The sequence below is a fragment of the Tachyglossus aculeatus genome, chromosome 22 (genome assembly GCF_015852505.1).
Source record: "Tachyglossus aculeatus isolate mTacAcu1 chromosome 22, mTacAcu1.pri, whole genome shotgun sequence".
NCBI classification, from domain to species: Eukaryota; Metazoa; Chordata; class Mammalia; order Monotremata; family Tachyglossidae; genus Tachyglossus; species Tachyglossus aculeatus.
This window is the reverse complement of record NC_052087.1, coordinates 45585704-45603272: the sequence shown is the minus strand read 5'-3', so window position 1 is coordinate 45603272 and position 17569 is coordinate 45585704. Positions and strand designations below refer to the sequence as shown.

The 17569-nt window shown below is 48.9% G+C and overlaps 1 protein-coding gene across 11 annotated transcripts in view; it reads left to right on the top strand.

Moving 5' to 3' along the window:
- PLEKHA7 (pleckstrin homology domain containing A7) overlaps positions 1 to 17286 on the top strand; it is a 258819-nt gene extending 241533 nt beyond the window's left edge. For 4 of the 11 annotated variants that reach the window (XM_038764049.1, XM_038764047.1, XM_038764046.1 and 1 more), the window contains 5 exons: positions 3069 to 3224; positions 7855 to 7988; positions 8446 to 8603; positions 13707 to 13815; positions 15819 to 17286. In XM_038764049.1, coding sequence (XP_038619977.1) covers positions 3069 to 3224; positions 7855 to 7988; positions 8446 to 8603; positions 13707 to 13804 — 546 coding nt within the window. In that variant the 3' untranslated portion in view covers positions 13805 to 13815; positions 15819 to 17286. Of the gene's footprint in view, positions 1 to 263; positions 411 to 2957; positions 3225 to 7854; positions 7989 to 8445; positions 8604 to 13706; positions 13816 to 15818 lie in introns of those variants that run through there. The other 7 variants (XM_038764048.1, XM_038764045.1, XM_038764051.1 and 4 more) reach the window with 7 other exon arrangements.
- Positions 17287 to 17569: the final 283 nt, after the last annotated feature.

Genomic DNA, 17569 nt, shown 5'->3' with positions numbered 1-17569 from the left:
AACAATAATAATGGTATTTATTAAGCATGTACTATGTGCCAAGCCCTATGCTAAATTCTGGGGTAGTTACAGGCTAATTGGATCGGGCACAGTCTCTGTTTCACATAGGGATAGAGCAGGTGTTCATCCCCATTTTACACCTGAGGAAGCTCAGGCACAGAGATGTTAAATGACTTGTCCAAGGGTTCACAACAGGCAAGACTGAAACTGGAAAAGGAATAATCCAGGTCAACTGACTCCTAATCCCAGGTTCTTTCCAACAGGCCACACTAGTGTTCCACCTGTGCAGGGGGAAGAGCTCCCTGAAGAAATACAGGACTGATTTCTCCTTTCCATCTCATACCCATCCCTCCTTGCTCTGCCATTCAAGGGAAGAGGCTTTCATGAGTAACTGTCAGTCAATCAATCAATCAATTAATCATATTTATTGAGCACTTACTGTGTGCAGAGCACTGTACTAAGCACTTGGGAAGTACAAGTTGGCAACGTATAGAGACAGTCCCTACCCAACAGTGGGCTCACAGTCTAAAAGGGGGAGACAGAGAACAAAACCAAACATACTAACAAAATAAAATAAATAGAATAGATGTGTACAATTAAAATAAATTAATAGAGTAATAAATATGTACAAACATATATACATATATACAGGTGCTGTGGGGAAGGGAAGAAGGCAAGGTGGGGGGGGATGGAGAGGGGGATGAGGGGGAGAGGAAGGAAGGGGCTCAGTCTGGGAAGGCCTCCTGGAGGAGGTGAGCTCTCAGTAGGGCCTTGAAGGGAGGAAGAGAGGTAGCTTGGCGGATGGGCAGAGGGAGGGCATTCCAGGCCCGGGGGATGACGTGGGCCGGGGGTCGATGGCGGGACAGGCGAGAATGAGGTACGGTGAGGAGATGAGCAACAGAGGAGTGGAGGGTGCGGGGTGGGCTGTAGAAGGAGAGAAGGGAGGTGAGGTAGGAGGGGGCGAGGTGATGGAGAGCCTTGAAGCCCAGGGTGAGGAGTTTCTGCCTGATACGCAGATTGATTGGTAGCCATTGGAGGTTTTTGAGGAGGGGAGTAACATGCCCAGAGCGTTTCTGGACAAAGACAATCCGGGCAGCAGCATGAAGTATGGATTGAAGTGGGAAGAGACACGAAGATGGGAGATCAGAGAGAAGGCTGATGCAGTAGTCCAGACGGGATAGGATGAGAGCTTGAACGAGCAGGGTAGCGGTATGGATGGAAAGGAAAGGGCGGATCTTGGCAATGTTGCGGAGCTGAAACTGGCAGGTTTTGGTGACAGCTTGGATGTGGGGGTGAATGAGAGAGCGGAGTCGAGGATGACACCAAGGTTGCGGGCTTGTGAGACGGGAAGGATGGTAGTGCCGTCAACAGAGATGGGAAAGTCAGGGAGAGGGCAGGGTGTGGGAGGGAAGACAAGGAGTTCAGTCTTCGACATGTTGAGTTTTAGGTGGCGGGCAGACATCCAGATGGAGTTGTCCTGAAGGCAGGAGGAGATACGAGCCTGGAGAGAGGGGGAGAGAGCAGGGGCAGAGATGTAGATCTGGGTATCATCAGCATAGAGATGATAGTTGAAGCCGTGGGAGCGAATGAGGTCACCAAGGGAGTGTGTGTAGATTGAGAACAGAAGGGGACCAAGCACTGAACCTTGGGGAACCCCCACAGTAAGGGAATGGGAGGGGGAGGAGGAGCCTGCAAAAGAGACTGAGAAAGAACGACCGGAGAGATAAGAGGAGAACCAGTAGAGGACGGAGTCTGTGAAGCCAAGGTCAGATAGCGTGTTGAGGAGAAGGGGGTGGTCCACAGTGTCGAAGGCAGCTGAGAGGTCAAGGAGGATTAGGATGGTGTATGAGCTGTTGGATTTGGCAAGCAGGAAGTCATTGGTGACCATTGGTCAGAGGGTCATTGGTCAGAGGGTCACCCAATTGCCCGATATTTAATCCAGGACTCTAGGAGATAGAATATGTTCACTCACAATGGCTACAAAGAGTTGACTTCATTTTCCAGTCACATAGTTTGATTTGCTTTGCAAAAAAGGCTGCAAGATTTAAACCACTTACAGGTTTGAAAGTAGCTCTATTTTACCCCTTAAATAAGGGGAAGATTTAGAGGATTTAGTGTTTTTTTAAATTAAGAAAACTGAAGAAATCCTTTTGGTTCACTACTTTCTTTTGAAAGCACTCGGGAGGTTATTGCATTTAAGTTTCTGGGCGTTAATTGGGGAATCTGATTTTGGATGTCAAATATTGTAATCAGGAGGTTCTCAGAACTGGGGTTCTCGGTGAGTATCCTTTGTGATCGATCACTTGTCTGCCAAAGGACCAGTCTTGAGCTTGGTTTGTTCTCGTGTTTTCATTCTGAGAGGCCCAAAAGTGGTCTCACCTGCCAGAATAGCTGAGGTGTTCCCCGCTGTGATGGACGGGTCAGAGAAGCTGTGCAGAAACTCCAGTCATCCCTGTCCCCAACTATGCACACCCTTTCCATCCACTACAGTGCCTCTGAAATGACCTCTGACCCCTGAATCCTGATCTGTGATTGGTCTAAAGCTAACGGCCCCCCTCCCATTGAGTTGCGGGGGTGGAGCGGCAAACACACAGCCTGGACCACAGGTGTGGGGTGACGTGGATTCATTCATTCACTTCATTCCATCATATTTGTTGAGCACTTACTGTGTGCAAAACACTGTGCTGAGCACTTGGGAGAGTATGCTATAACAATAAAGTCACATTCCTTTCTCACGGCGAGCTTACAGTCTAGATCTTCTCTAGGGGCTAGTGGATAGACACTCTTTGAGTTTGTTAAAGTCATCATTTTCTCTTGAAACGGGCTTATTTTGCTTCAAAGACACCAAAGTCAAATTTCAGAAACGAGCCTGCCACCAGCAAGAGAAATGAGGAGATCCTGGAAACAGGTCGAGGGCCGGCTTTGGTTTTTCTTCCCCTTCCCCTCTTCGGGATTAGGCGAGGGAGCTGAGCCTTCTCTTCACAGGCCTCTAATCGAGAGGGAGAAATGGGGCCAGTCAATGCCAGGGAGAAGGAGGATGACTGCTTTAACTCCTGCGTGTCTGTTAGCAGTGGAAGCGAGAACAAGAATTTGACTTGCAATTGCTTGAGAGGGCGATGCGTGGAGAAGAAAAAGATGAAAATGGCTGGCTGAAAGTCCAGGCAATTCCAGTGACGGAAATGGACATAGAACCCGAAGATTATGACTTGGACATCAATAGAGAGGTAAATCTTTTGGTGCCCTTCTCACAGTTGGAGACTTGATTTTCTTCTTCCCACATCATCTATGAGGGTGATTAGTTTTACAGTGGGCAAGCCAGTTTTCAACTGCCCTGTTCCCTTTCCAATTCAGATATGGCATTTTCAAGGTTTGAGTTTTTGGGGCCAAAGCTACCGCTGCCCCATTCTTTCTGTGGAGTACACAACCCCGGGCACCGGGAGGGTAACGTAATGTCTCTGAGACAATTGGAGGTCAGATTTTCCCAAAGAATGTGCTAAGTTCAGGCGGACTTACGCAAAGTGACATCCGTGTGAAGTAATCGCGCCTGCATCTGCAAATGTTGGAGTCCAGTTACTGACCACCTTACCACCTACTGAGTCATTTCCTAAATTTGTCCCAAACGTTGACTCTGTGGTGGTGATCAATCAGTCAGTCAATGGCATTTTTGGAGGGCTTATTTTGTGCAAAGCACTGAACCTTGGGAGAAGATGATCCCTGCCCACAAAGAGCTCACAGTCTAGAGGGGGAGGCAAGTATTAAAATAGATTACAGATATGTACATTAACTTCCAAGTGCATGGGCTATGCAGAAGGGAGAGGGAGTAGGGAAAATTGGGGAAGGTCTCTTGGGGAGATTTGACTTTAGTAAGACTTTGAAGCTGGAGAGTGTGGTGGTCTGTTTTATATGAAAGGGGAGGAGTTCCAAGCTGGAGAGATTTGGGGGTCCCTTCTCATCTGCTGTTTTAAAAAAACAACAAACAAAATCCCACCACCTCCATGAAGGCTTCACAGATTGACCCTGCCCATCACCAGTCAATCCAATCACTCCATCTCCCCTGGGACTAGTGTGTCACTCCCTCTACAAATAGGCATTTCTGTTTGGGAGTGTTTTGTTTGCAAATTGTGTGATCTAAGACTTGTATGTGTGTGGGTTGGTGTCTGTCCTGCCTCCCCCATGGACTACAGCCTCCTTGTGGGTGGGCCCGGGTTCCGGCTCTTTCCTGGTAGCCCCTCACAGTGTTGGGCCCGGTTGGGAGAGGTTACCGACTGCAGCTGTGGAGTCTGAGAAGCGGTTTCCACCATTAAGCTCCGGAAGGAAGCTGTAAGGACATTAATTCAAAATTGGTGGCCCAGTGGATCAGTCATTCATTCATTCAGTTGTATTTATTGAGTGCTTACTCTGTGCATAGCACTGTACTAAGCACTCGGAAAGTACAATTCAGCAACAGAGACGATCCCTACCCGACAATGGGCTCACAGTCTAGAAGGGGGGAGACAGACAACAAAACAAAACAAGTAGACAGGCATCAATAGCATCCAAATAGATAAGTAGAGTTATATATATGCCATTAATAAAATAAATAGAATAATGAATATGTACAAATATACACAAGTGCTGTGGGGCAGGGAGTGTGGTAGAGCAGAGGGAGGAAATTGGGGTGATGGGGAGGGGAAGAGGAGCAGAGGAAAAGGGGAGCTCAGTCTGGGAAGGCCTCCTGGAGGAGGTGAGGATCAGATATGCACCCAGAAGCTTAGGTGGCCGATCACTCTGCCCAGTTCTCAGAAAGCCCTTTTTGATCCCGGTGGGAGGAGAAGCAGTGTGGTCTAATGGATAGCGCATAGGCCTGGGTTCTAATCCCAGCTCCTCCATTTGTCTGCTGTGTGAGCTGGGGCAAGTCACTTCACTTCTCTGGGCTTCGGTTTCTTCATCTGTAAAATGAGGGCTAAGACTGTGTCCAACCTGATTAGCTTGTATCTTCCCCAGTACTTAGAACATGCTTGATGTGAGGTAAGCACTTAACAAATACCATCATTACAATTATTATTATTCTCTGGGCCTCAGTCTCCCCAACTGGAAAATGAGGGTTAAGACTGTGAGCCCCGTGTGGGACAGGGACTTGTCCAACATGATTATTGTGCATTCATTCATTCATTCAATCACATTTATTGTGTGCTTACTGTGTGCAGAGCACTGTACTAAACTCTTGGGAGAGTACAGTACAACAATAAACTGACACACTCCTTGACCACAAGGAACTTACAGTCTAATAATAATAATAGTAATAATTTTGGTATTTGTTAAGTGCTTACTATGTGCAAAAGCACTGTTCTAATCACTGGGGAGGATACAAGGTGATCAGGTTGTCCCATATGGGGCTCACAATCTTAATCCGTATTTTACAGATGAGGTAACTGAAGCACAGAGAAGTGAAGTGACTTGCTCAAAGTCACACAGCTGACAAGCAGCGGAGTGGGGATTTGAACCCATGACCTCTGACTCCCAAGCCTGTGCTCTTTCCACTGAGCCAGGAGCTGGGGAGACAGACTTGAATACAAATAAATACAATGACAGATATGTACATAAATGCTGTGGAGCTGGGAGTAGGAAAGAGCAAAAGAAACAAGTCAGGGCAGTGCAGAAGGGAGTGGGAGATGAGGAAAGGTGGGGCTTAGTTTGGGAAGGCCTCTTGGAGGAGACGTGCCTTCAATAAGGATTTGAAGCAGGGGAGAGTAATTATGGGATTTGAGGAGGAGGGTGTTCCAGGCCAGAGGCAGAGCCTGGGCTAGAGGTCGGTGGTGAGATAGGCGAGATGGAGGCATTGTGAGAAGATTAGCACTAGAGGAGCGAAATGTGTGGACTCGGTTATAGGAGAGTAGTCAAGACGTGAGGTAGGAGGGGGCACCTTTAAAGCCAATGGTGAGTTTTTGTTTAATGTGGAGGTGGAGGTTTTCTGAGGAGCGGGTGACGCCGTCCTGAACGTTTCTGTAGAGAAATGATCCAGGCTGCAGAGTGAAGTATGGATTGGAGTAAGCGCTTAGTACAGTGCTCTGCACACAGTAAGCGCTCAATAAATACGATTGATTGATTGAGTGGAGAAGTATGGACTGGTCGGGGATGCGGCCTTTAGGACGAACAACGGTCCGCCGCCGCCACCTCGTGGCTAAAAGACATCGTGACATGCAGCTTTGAGAAAACCCAAGTAGCGTGGAAGGCCACAATATAACAATAATAATAATAATAATGGCATTTATTAAGCACTTACTATGTGCAAAGCACTTTTCTAAGCGCTGTGGAGGCTACAAAGTGATGAGGTTGTCCCACGGGGGGCTCACAGTCTTCATCCCCATTTTACAGATGAGGGAACTGAGGTCCAGAGAAGTTAAGTGACTTGCCCAAGGTCACACAGCTGACAATTGGCGGAGCCTGGATTAGAACCCATGAACTCTGACTCCAAAGCCCGGGCTCTTTCCACTGAGCCATGCTGCTTCTCTATGTAGTTAAAATGTGTTTGTGCGGAAGGGGTGACTAGCGGTCCAAAGGGCCTGGCCGCCTCTTGTGGGAAGCCCACTGTCCCAGGAATGGGTGGTCCAGGCCTAGACACCTGGAGGGGTGGGGGGATCCTGGCCTCCACAGTGTCAGGAGGCCAGGGAGGAACTGGATTCTGAGGAAACCTGGTAGGCTGTGAAAAGATTAGAGAATTGAGCCTTTGAAGAAAGGGCCAGAGGAGCTGAGGCATTTATTCTATATGACAGTGGCCAGTGATGGCACAATAATACACCGGACTCTAAGAGGCAAATGATCTCACCCAGAGGGGTCATTAAGTGCTCTGCCCACCATAACTGCTCAATCGAGTCAATCAGCTCACCAAGAGAGAAGTGATTCCTCAATCAACCAATAAAACATATCTATTGAGTGCTTACTATGTGCAGAGCATTGTACTAAGCGCTTGGAAGAGTAAAATGTAACAGAGTTGTAGACGTATTCCCTGCCACAGTGAGCTTACAAACTAGAAATAGACATTAATATAAAGAAATTACAGATATGTACTTAAGTACTGTGGGGATGAGTGAGGGGTGAATAAAGGATGCAAATCCAAGTGCAAGGGCGACACAGAAGGGAGTGGGAGAAGAGGAAATGAGGGCCTAGTTGGGGAAGGTCTCCATCTTGCCCAGTTTTCTGGCTTTCTCTGAGTTGGAGAAACACTAACATCTTCAGTTTATTGATCAATCAATGGTATTTATTGAACACTTACTGTACTAAGCCCTTGGGAGAAGGCAATAGAATTGGTAGACACATTTCCTGCCCATGAGGAATTAGTTTATCCTCCTCCACGCCCCACATTGCACCTGCTCTTAGGGCCACATACAAGCAATAAATTGGGTAATGATAATACTATTGATTAAATGCTTATTTTGTGCAGAGTATTGTACTAAATGCCAAGAAAGAGTACCCAGGTGGGGATTAGGTACAGACTCTATCTCTCAAGAGGCTTACAAATTATGAGTGTCCCAAATAATGGGCCAAATCCAAGGGCTTCCTGAATTCATTTGCTTCACACTCTCACTCTCTCCTCTCTTCCTCACTCTCACCTCTCTACTCTCCCTCTTCTCTCCCCCCCACCTCTCTCTCCTCTCCCTTTTCTCATCACTCTCCTCTCACCTTTCTCTCTCCCTCTATTCTCTCCCTCTCCTCTCTCTCCCTGTCTCTCACCTCTTGCTCACCTCTGACACATCTCTCCCCCCTTTCTCCTCTCTCTCTGTTTCTCCCCTCTCTCTCACATTTCTCTCCCTCTCCTTCTCCTTTCTCTCCTTCTCCTTTCTCTCCCTCTCCTTCTCCCTCTCCCTCCCTCTGCAGCTGTCCAAACCTGAGAAAGTCTCGATCCCAGAGAGGTATGTGGATCTGGAGCCAGAGGAACCTCTCAGTATGGAAGAATTGGAAGCTAGATATCGCAAAGCTGAGAAGATACGGAGTCTCCTCACCCGATCCAGGTCTCTGACTTTCCCTGGGTATTTTCATTAGCCCTAAGGTGGGGGCGGCCTGTGTCCCCACCCAGACAAAATACATCTTTCTAACCAAACAGATCTGCTCCCATTCCTGGATGTCCAATGACTTTCACGTCTCTGATCTCCCTCTACCCTGCACTGAACTAAGCACTTGGGAGCCCAATGTGGGTACAGGGACTGTGTCCAAACTGATTAACTTGTATCTACCCCAGTGCTTAGAAAAGTGCATGGCACATAGAAAGCGCTTAAGAAGTATTAAATTATTGGCACAATACAGTAGAGTTGTAGACACGATCCCTGCCCACCAGGAGTTTATAGTCTACAAGAGGAAACCAATCTCTCTTACATACAACCCCTTGAATACTTTTTTTTAATGCCATTTGGAACTCATCGCCCCCCTTCTCAAAATCCTCCAGTGACTCTTCATCTCTCTCTGCAACAGGCACCCGCTGCCCGCCCCAACCATCGCCACCACCACCACCGGCCAGGACAGGCGGCACTCCGGGGATCTGGATTCCCAACTGCAGGAGCAGGAGCGCATCATCACTATCTCCTATGCCCTGGCATCCGAGGCCTCGCAGCGGAGCAAGCAGGTGGCAGGTAATGCCTCCGGTGGAGCTTCTGCCACTGGGAAGGGGCACGGGTCACCGGGGTCAGGCTCGGTGGCGGGATTTCCGGAAGCTTCTCATCCCGGGTTGGGCGTCTTCAATGGGCTAAGTCATGGCCTGGCAAGAGGCAAGGAGACACAGCCCTAGGCTAGGCTTGTAGGCTCAAATGATAATAATAATAATTATGGTACTTGGTAAGCATCTTCTTGTGCCAAGCCCTGTTCTAAGCGCTGGGGTAGTTACAAGCTAAGTACGTTGGACACAGTCCCTATCCCACATGGGGCTCACACTCTCAATTCCCATTTTACAGATGAAGGAACTGAGGCCCAGAGAAGTGAAGTGACTTGCCCAAGGTCAAGCAGCAAGCATGTGGCAGAGCTGGGATTAGAACCTATGTCCTTCTGACTCCCAGGCCGGTGTTCTATCCACTAAGCCATGTTGCTTCTCTAAAATAAGATAAGAATCACAATAATTAAAGCACTTATTAAGTGCTTACTCTGTTTTGAGTGCTGGCATAATAATAAGAATAATAATAACAGTAGTTACTCAGTACTTGCTATGTACTAGACACTGTAGTAAGCATTGGAGTGGATACAAGCAAATCGGGTTGGACACAGTCACTTGTCCCATATGGGGCTCACAGTCTCAATCCCCATTGTACAGGTGAGGTAACTGAGGCACAGAGAAGTTAAGTGACTAGCCCAGGGTCACACAGGAAGCATATGGTGGGGCTGGGATTAGATCCCATGACCTTCTGACTCCCAAGCCTGTTCTCTATCCACTACACCATAAATACAAGGATATGAGATTGGAAACCTTTCGTTTCCAACCCAGAGCTCACAATCTATCTGATTCTCATTTTAGAGTTGAGGAAATGGAGGCCCAGAGAGATTGTGACCTGCCCTTTAGAAACCCAAGGCCCTAGGTTTCCCAGCCCTATGCTCCTTCCCTACTAGACCATGAGGCATTCAGAGAGGCCACACTATGCCTCCAGTTGAGGAAGTGACATCAGAGTTCTCTGTGTGTGTGTGCGCGCGTATGTGCGTTTGGAAGCTTGATGAGAGAGCCCATCTTCCTTTAGGTTGGGGAGAGAACCTTTGCCTTGGATCTCTAGTAGGAAACTGGCCTACTCCTGGGAGGTTTGGGGATTTTCCTTTGAGCTGGGAGGGGTGGGAAGAGATACAAATATGATCCTTGGACCCTGGACAAGTTAAGTGTGTTGGAACTGGCCAGGGCTGGGGCGGTCACTTTCCCTGGGCCCTTCCTGGCCCAATAATGATAATAATAATAATAGTTTTTGTTAAGTGCTTACTATGTGCCAGGCACTGTACTAACCACTGGGATTGATACAAGCAAATCAGATTGGTCGCAGTCCCTGTTCCACATGGGAGTCACAGTCTTAATCCCCGTTTGACGAGGTAACTGAGACCCAGAGAAGTAAAGTGACTTGCCCAAGGACACACAGCAGACAAGTAATGGAGTCAGGATTTGAACCCAGATCCTTCTGACTCTCAGGCATGTGCTCCATCCAGTAGGTCATGCTGCTTCTTACCTGACTCGGGGAAAGGGAAAAGCGAGTCACTTTCCCCTGCCAGGAAACCCAGAGTCAGATGAAGTTTTGCTCTTGGAACAGGGCAGAATAATAATGATGGCATTTGTTAAGTGCTTACTATGTGCTAAGGACTGTTCTAAGCACTGGAGTGCTGTTCTAAGGCAGAAGTGAAGGTTGGGCTGAGTCTCGCCTGCTGCTGCCCACTCTAAAGCCTGCAGCTGCCCTACTAAGAGAGAGCAGGGACGTGAAACCCCATGCAATATCTGACCATTTGCAATTCCCCTGAGCAAACTTGGGGTCTCCTCCCTTCCTCCCCTCCTCTCTTCGTCCCTCCCAGCCCTGTTTCCCCAGGCTTAGAGCCGGCCCCAGCCAGACTCTTCTGTAGGTTCTGCTGGGGAAGTAGCATGGTACAATGGATCGAGCACGGGTCTGGAAATCAGAAGGTCATGGAGTTCTAATCCCTACTCCACCACATGTCTACTGTGAGGCCTTGGGGAAGTCATTTCATTTCTCTGGGCCTCAGTTGTCTCATCTGTAAAATGGGGATTGAACTGTATCCAACCTGATTTGCTTATATCCACCCCAGCGCTTAGTACAGTGCTTGGCAACATAGTAAGCACTTAAGAAATGCCACAGTGATTATTATTAATAGTAATAACAATATTAATAACGGCATTCATTAAGCACTTACTATGTGCAAAGCACTGTTCTACGTACTGGGGAGGTTACAAGGTGATCAGGTTGTCCCACGGGGGGCTCACAGTCTTAATCCCCATTTTGCAGATGAGGGAATTGAGGCCCAGAGAAGTTAAGTGACTTGCTCAAAGTCACACAGCTGACAAGTGTCGGAGCTGGGATTTGAACCCATGACCTCTGACTCCAAAGCCCGTGCTCTTTCCACTGAGCCACGCTGCTTCTCACATTATTATTATTATTATTATTATTGTTATTAGCATTGTTATTCTTCAAAGGGCCAAAACTCCCATGCTAAAGCCCCCTGTGGCACTTCTGGGGGTCTCAATCCTGGGGCTCCATCCTCCACAAAGTCAGGTCGGCAGGGGCTGAGGGCAGGGACTCAGCCCTAAAACCTCAGGTTTCCCGGAGGGCTAGCAATGGTTGCCATGGCTACAGTGGTCAGCAAATGTGCAGTGTTGGTGTAAAAAAAAAAATTCAAAGGCAAGATGCCCCAGGTGCGAGCTTGATTCCTGGGGCTATCGGGCCATGCCCGTCTCTCCAGAAAGGGTCGGAGCTCTATTCCAGGCCAGCAGGTGATTGGCAGTCCCCAGGAGCAGCATGTGTGGAAGGACCCTAAGGGCCCGTCGGGGCTGTAGCCAGAGGGAAGATGTGTTAGCTCAGCGGTGCCCAAGCACCCTGAGATTGGCCAGCTGGCTCATTGGCTCTGCTCTCTCCTTAGGTTCCAAAATGGCACCCACCCACATTGGCCCCTGAGGTCAGGATGGGGAACAGAGACAGCTCTACAGCAGTCGGGGAGATCTCTGAGGGGGGTGGGACAGGGGAAACTGAGTGGGAAAGGCTTTGGAGCCCTTCGATGATCTAGAGTTTCAGTTGGGGATGTTTCTGTTTCAATTTGAAGTCTCCGACACAAGAAAAGTACAGCTCCAAGGGATGTTGTAGATTCTACCGGTGGCCTGCTGAGGGGTGGGAGCCCCTTCACTGACTTGCCAGGAACACCCCCAGGTGCCAACTCTGCACAAGAGATCTGGAGTCCAGGAGGAAGCCTCCCTCCCTGGACTCTGCCCTCAGCCAGCTCAGAGTCCTCCAGCGGAGTCAAGGAGGACAAACAGGCAGTCAATCAAAAACCGTTTTTGTGGCTCGAGTGAATCCTGGGGTGAGGTGAGGGGTGGAAGGAGTTAGGAGGGAGGGAGTGTTTTCTGACTGGAATTGGGAACACTTTGTTTTTTAATAGCAGTGATTATAATGATGGCACTTGTGAAGCACTCACTATGTGCCAAAGACGCTACAAGATAATCATATCAGACATTCCCCATCCCCGTTTTACAGATGACAGAACGGAGCCCCAGAGAGGTCAATCAGTCAATCAGTGGTATTTATTGAACACTGTGTCTGAACACTGTACTAAGCATTTCAGAAGTCCAGTGCACTAGAATTGGTAGACATGATCCCAGCCCACAAGGAGCTTACAGTCTAGCGGGGGAGGCAGACATTAAACTAAATTACAGATAGGGGAACTAGTGAGTATAAAGATGGGTACATTATGTGCTGTGGGGCTGGGGTGAGTATTATAGCACTTAGGGGGTACACAGCCAAATGCATAGGAAACACAGAGGGGAGAGCAGATGGGGGAAATGAGGCATTAGTCAGGGAAGGCCTCTCGGAGGAGGTGTGGTTTTAAGAGGGTTTTGAAGGTAAGGAGAGTGGCAAACTGTCAGAAATGAAGCAGGAGGGAGTTTCAGGCCTGAGGGAGGTTGTGGGCAAGGGATTTGCAGTGAAATAGATGAGATCAAGGTGCAGAGCATCCGTTAGCATTAGAGGAGGGGAGTGTGCACATTGTGTTGTAGTTGGACGTTGATTTTGGGGTGCAGGCAGGGTTTTCTGACTTCCATTCATGACTCCCAGATTTCATGGCCCAATCATTAGGGAGATAGACTGTTCTTGAGGCCACCAGGCGGCAAAAAATCCTAGCATGGTGGTGTTGTCCATTTCAATCAATCAATCAATGAGTCAGTCAATCAAAGGTATTTACTGAGCTCTTATTGCCTGCAGAGCACTGTACTAAGTGCTTGGGAGAGTAGAATATAGCAGAGTTGGTAGATACGTTCCCCACCCACAAAGAGCTTGCAGTCTAGATGGGGGGAGACAATATAAATACATAAATTATGGATTTAATAAGTAAATTACAGGTATGAATTTCCCAGAGGTCTCTCCTCTCTCCCCCTCGCTCTCTGGCTGGCCCCCGCCTGCTCCTGCTTGTGTACCTGGTCCCAGCTAGGTTTTTGATTGCCTAACCAGTCAGTCAGGAGGAGGCTGCCTGGTGAGTTCAAGAGCAGAGAAATGCTAGGCTCCACCTCTTCCCTCCCTCCCTCTCAGGGAACACTAACCACAGGCTTGGTGGTTCTGGGGAAAGGGATCCGTGTTTTTTTTGGCTCTCTAGACTGTCCTCTAGACTGTACAGTCCTTACAGTGCTTACAGTCCTCCCTAGACTGTAAGCTCCTTAAGGGCAGGGATTGTGTCTACCAACTCTGTATTGCACTCTCCCAAGCACTTAGTACTGTGCTTTGCACATGTTGAGCAATCAGTAAATCCCATTGATTGATTTGGAGTGCCTTGAGGAAATGGTTTGCGGATTGCTCCCAGATCCTGCCACAATAGAGTCCGCTCTGTTTCTTTAGCGAACGGCCCCGGTAGCGGGTGTGGGTTTGCCGGGGCCATCCCTAGGAAGACCTCTTGGCCTCCCCGGCACTCCGGATGGGTTTTCCCGCCAAGCCCGCTTGGTGGAATGGGCCGGCCTCAGCCAGGACCCTCCTAAGCTTACCGCGTGATTCCTGTGTGATCCCTTTCAGCTCAGCTGTCGGCTTTCCCGCCTAAAGCACCCTCACCTTGTGCACCCCAGCCACCTCACTGCCCCTTAAGCAATGGATTTCACTACACGTTTGTCTAAACACCTTCCAAGTAAGAACTCACTACTCTTGGCATGTCTGGTTTGCCTCCATGCTGCCATCCTGCGTGCCTTCTCTGGACTTTGACTGCCGCCCTAGGGTGCAGCTCTCATAAGCTGTCTTCTCTGCACCGGTGATGGGGCCAGCTCTCTCCGGCCGGTGCCATCTGCTCCTTCTCCCCTCCTCAGCCCAAAGCGGGCCTGGGAGAGACCCTCAGCGCAGCTTCTGCCATTTTCCGCTTTCAGTCACCTGATCCTGTCTGACCCCATCTGCCAGTTGATTCCGGCCGGGTTCTGCCAGCCCTTCGGACAGTGGGAAGGGTCACCGGCTCTGGTTCGGGGTGTGAGGGCACGGGAGCCCAGGCCGAGCGCCCTCCCCAACCTTGGGGTTGGGGAACTTCCCGGGGAGCAGATCTTCCCCAGGTGGAGCCGTGCCTAAAGCCACCCCGGAACAGAGTGGTTACTGGGGAACCTTCCGCTGAAATCCGAGTGGCTCTGGTCCCAGGGGCGGACATGGAATGGGAGGGAAGGAGCCATGCAGGATGATATGTGGTTCAGAATACTTGTGGGAAACCTTGGAAACGACGGGGGACACTCTAAAGGCTGGTCATGAGAAGCAGCTTGGAGGGAGCTAATTATAATTAATAATAGCAATGATAGGTTTTTTTTTGTATTTGTTAAGCGCTTACTATGTGCCAAGCACTGTTCTAAGTGCTAGGGTAGATACAAGTCAATCAGATGGGACACAGTCTTTGTCCCTCATGGGGCTCACAGTCCAAGTAGGAGGAATAAAAGGTATTCAATCCCTGTTTTACAGATGAGGAAACTGAGGCGCTGAGAAATGGAGTGACTTGCCCAAGGTCACACAGCAGACAAGTGGAGGACCTGGGATGAGAACCCACGTCCTCTGTCTCCCGGGCACATACTCTTTCCGTGAGGCCTCACTGCTTCGTTGGTGGCTATTGGTTATTAAGCACTTAGAAGGTGCCCAGCACTGTGATTAGTATTAAATACAAGACAGTTCAATCTGACTGTCCCTAGCCCACCCAGGGCTCACAGTCTAAAGGGGAGAGAGAATAAGCCTTTCATCCCCAGTTTACAGATGAGGAAACTGAGGGCCAGGGTAGTTAAGTGACTTGCCCATGGTCCCAAAGCAGGCAGGTGGCAGAGGTGAGATTAGAAACCAGCTCCTCTAGCTCACTGGCTTTGTTGCTTTCCACTAGGCCACACTGCTTCTGAGGGAGTCGGATGTCACTCAGTGTGGGGAGAGTGAGAACGGTGCCGTTCCAACCCCTTGGGTGATGGGATAATTAAGGGGGTGAGAGTATAATAATAATAATAATAATAATAATAATAATAATAATAATAATAATAATAATAATTAATAATGGAATTTGTTAAGTGCTTACTTTGTGCCAAGCACTGTTCTAAGCACTGGTGGAGGAGATACAAGGTAATCAGGTTGTCACATGTGGGGCTCACAATCTTAATCCCCATTTTCCAGATGAGGTAACTGAGGCATAGAGAAGTTAAGTGACTTGCCCAAAGTCACACAGCTGGCAAGTGGTGGAGCCAGGATTAGGACCCATGACCTCTGACTCCCAAACCCATGCTCTTTCCACTAAGCCATGCTGCTTCTATGAGTATCTTCTAGGGGTATCTGTGAGCCCCCTTCCTGGAGGGGGTGGCTCTTGGCTCATTAGTGTGCTCTACAGGAGGGTCACAGAGGGGCGGTTCTGGAGACTCCAGGCCGCTCCCTGCATACCCCCTCCCCACCACAGCCAATTCACTCCATTTCGGTCTCCCATCATATCCTGCACATCACACTCCAACTCCTGCAGTGTGTCCAGTGTTCTCCGCTGCTCGTGTGTGTGCGTGTGTGTGTGTGTGTGTGAATGTGCGTAGACAGCCTTTCTCCCACCATCCCGCTTCTCTGAACATGCAGCCTGGCCCCCATCTGGCCCCACTCCACCCCTTGGCCTGGTCCCTCATGGCCTTCCTCTTTACCTCCCTACAGCCAAAGCCGGCACTGAACACTGAGACCCGAAGCCACCCTCACGGGTTGCAGACCCCTGACTCCAACTAAGGAAAGCCCAGAAGGCAAGGGTCAGCTCATCGCCTGAACCACCCGCGGACCTCCAGCACTCTCTCTGGCCCCAAGACCATGCCACACAGGTTTCCAAATTTTCCAGGCAAAGCAGTTTCTATCCCCCCGGCCTAGCACTGACACTGCTTTTTAGAAACCAAGTCCGTTTCGTCACTTTGGTCTGGTGCTGAGGAGATGGGAAGTAGTTCTGACGATCTGGTTGCATTTCAGCTGCCTCCCCCAGAGGCCCCCAGGGTGGATTTTGAAGGCTCAAGGAAGTCGTGGCACTGTGAGGTGGGGGAGCCCGGAGCACGCAGGCTCTAGAGCGTCAGATGAATTTGAGTGGGAAAATTTCACTCAGACAAAGCCTGAGTTTCACAGAAAGAAGAGCGGACAGTTTGCCGGGGAACCTTCTGGAGGGGAATAGTCCTGTGGAAAGCAGACATCAGCCTTTGGCTTAAATGCCAAGAGCCAGCATCAGTTGAGCTGCACTTGGACCAGAGTTAGGGGGAGGTCATCCGCTGCACAGGTGGGGATGTGAAGGAACTCTTCTACACAGATCCTCACCACCCAGCTTCCTGCTACTCCCCCTGGCCTCCCCCACTGCTGCTTCAATCCTCTTGATCTCCCTGACGGGGGTGACTCCTCTCCCTTTGGGAGCGAGGAATTCATTCTCCTTAGAAAAAAGATGAATGGAATCCAGAAATGAAAGCAGGAACGGGAAAGCAGTTGACAAGGCAGACCCGGAAGCAACAAAATGGACACCGTTAACATCGAAAGTTCCTGTCTCCCTCTTTAATCATCATAAAATAAAAAGCAAAATGAGGTAGTTACATCACATGCTTCCCAGAGGTGCTTTGGAGTCCAGCATCGGGCCTGGGTGTGAATCCCAATTTTGGCACCAGACACCAGCATAGCACCCCTGTGTTCTCTGGACAGAGTTAGGGACCCTTGGTGGGTGGAGGAGTCTGCAGAGAAGACCATCAGAAGCCCCATGGCCTCCGGCTCCCCGTCCTGAGGGAGAAAGCTGCTCAAACACTCTCACCACCCTAGGTGAGACGGCTCACTTGTCTTTTGCTACCTTCAAATAACGGTTAAGAAGTGGATTCGTCTATGAGTCTACTAAGATGGTAATTCATATTGTATTTTGATTACTCAGATAAAAAATATTCTCAAGAAATCTATTTAGAAGATACAGTCTATTTTTAACTAACTCTGTATACTACCAGTGTCAACTTGGTTATGTTTTTGCCAAAATAAAATGATTTTATTTTTTGCCTTTTTAAGAAATTTTGTTGGGGGAAAGAAAAGGAAACCAAAATGAGTATTTTACAAGGAAACATTAATTTAAATAAAATTGTAATGGTTTGCAAACTATTGTCTATGTACAGATTAAAGTATTAACACGATTTGCCTCCTGCCTTTTGGGGATTCTTTCTCCGAGCATCTTGGATTGGGGTTTTCTGTTTTCAGTGCTTCATTGCTGAAGTTTTGCTGTCACTGGCTGATGCTGTCAGACTCCCTCTCCTGTGGTTGGTTGACATGTAAGTCAATCTTCGCATCGTCTCTAGAATCTGCCCCTACCTCACCTTCTGAACTGCCACCATAATAATAATAATGGCATTTGTTAAGTGCTTACTATGTGCAAAGCACTGTTCTAAGTGCTGGGGAGGTTACAAGGT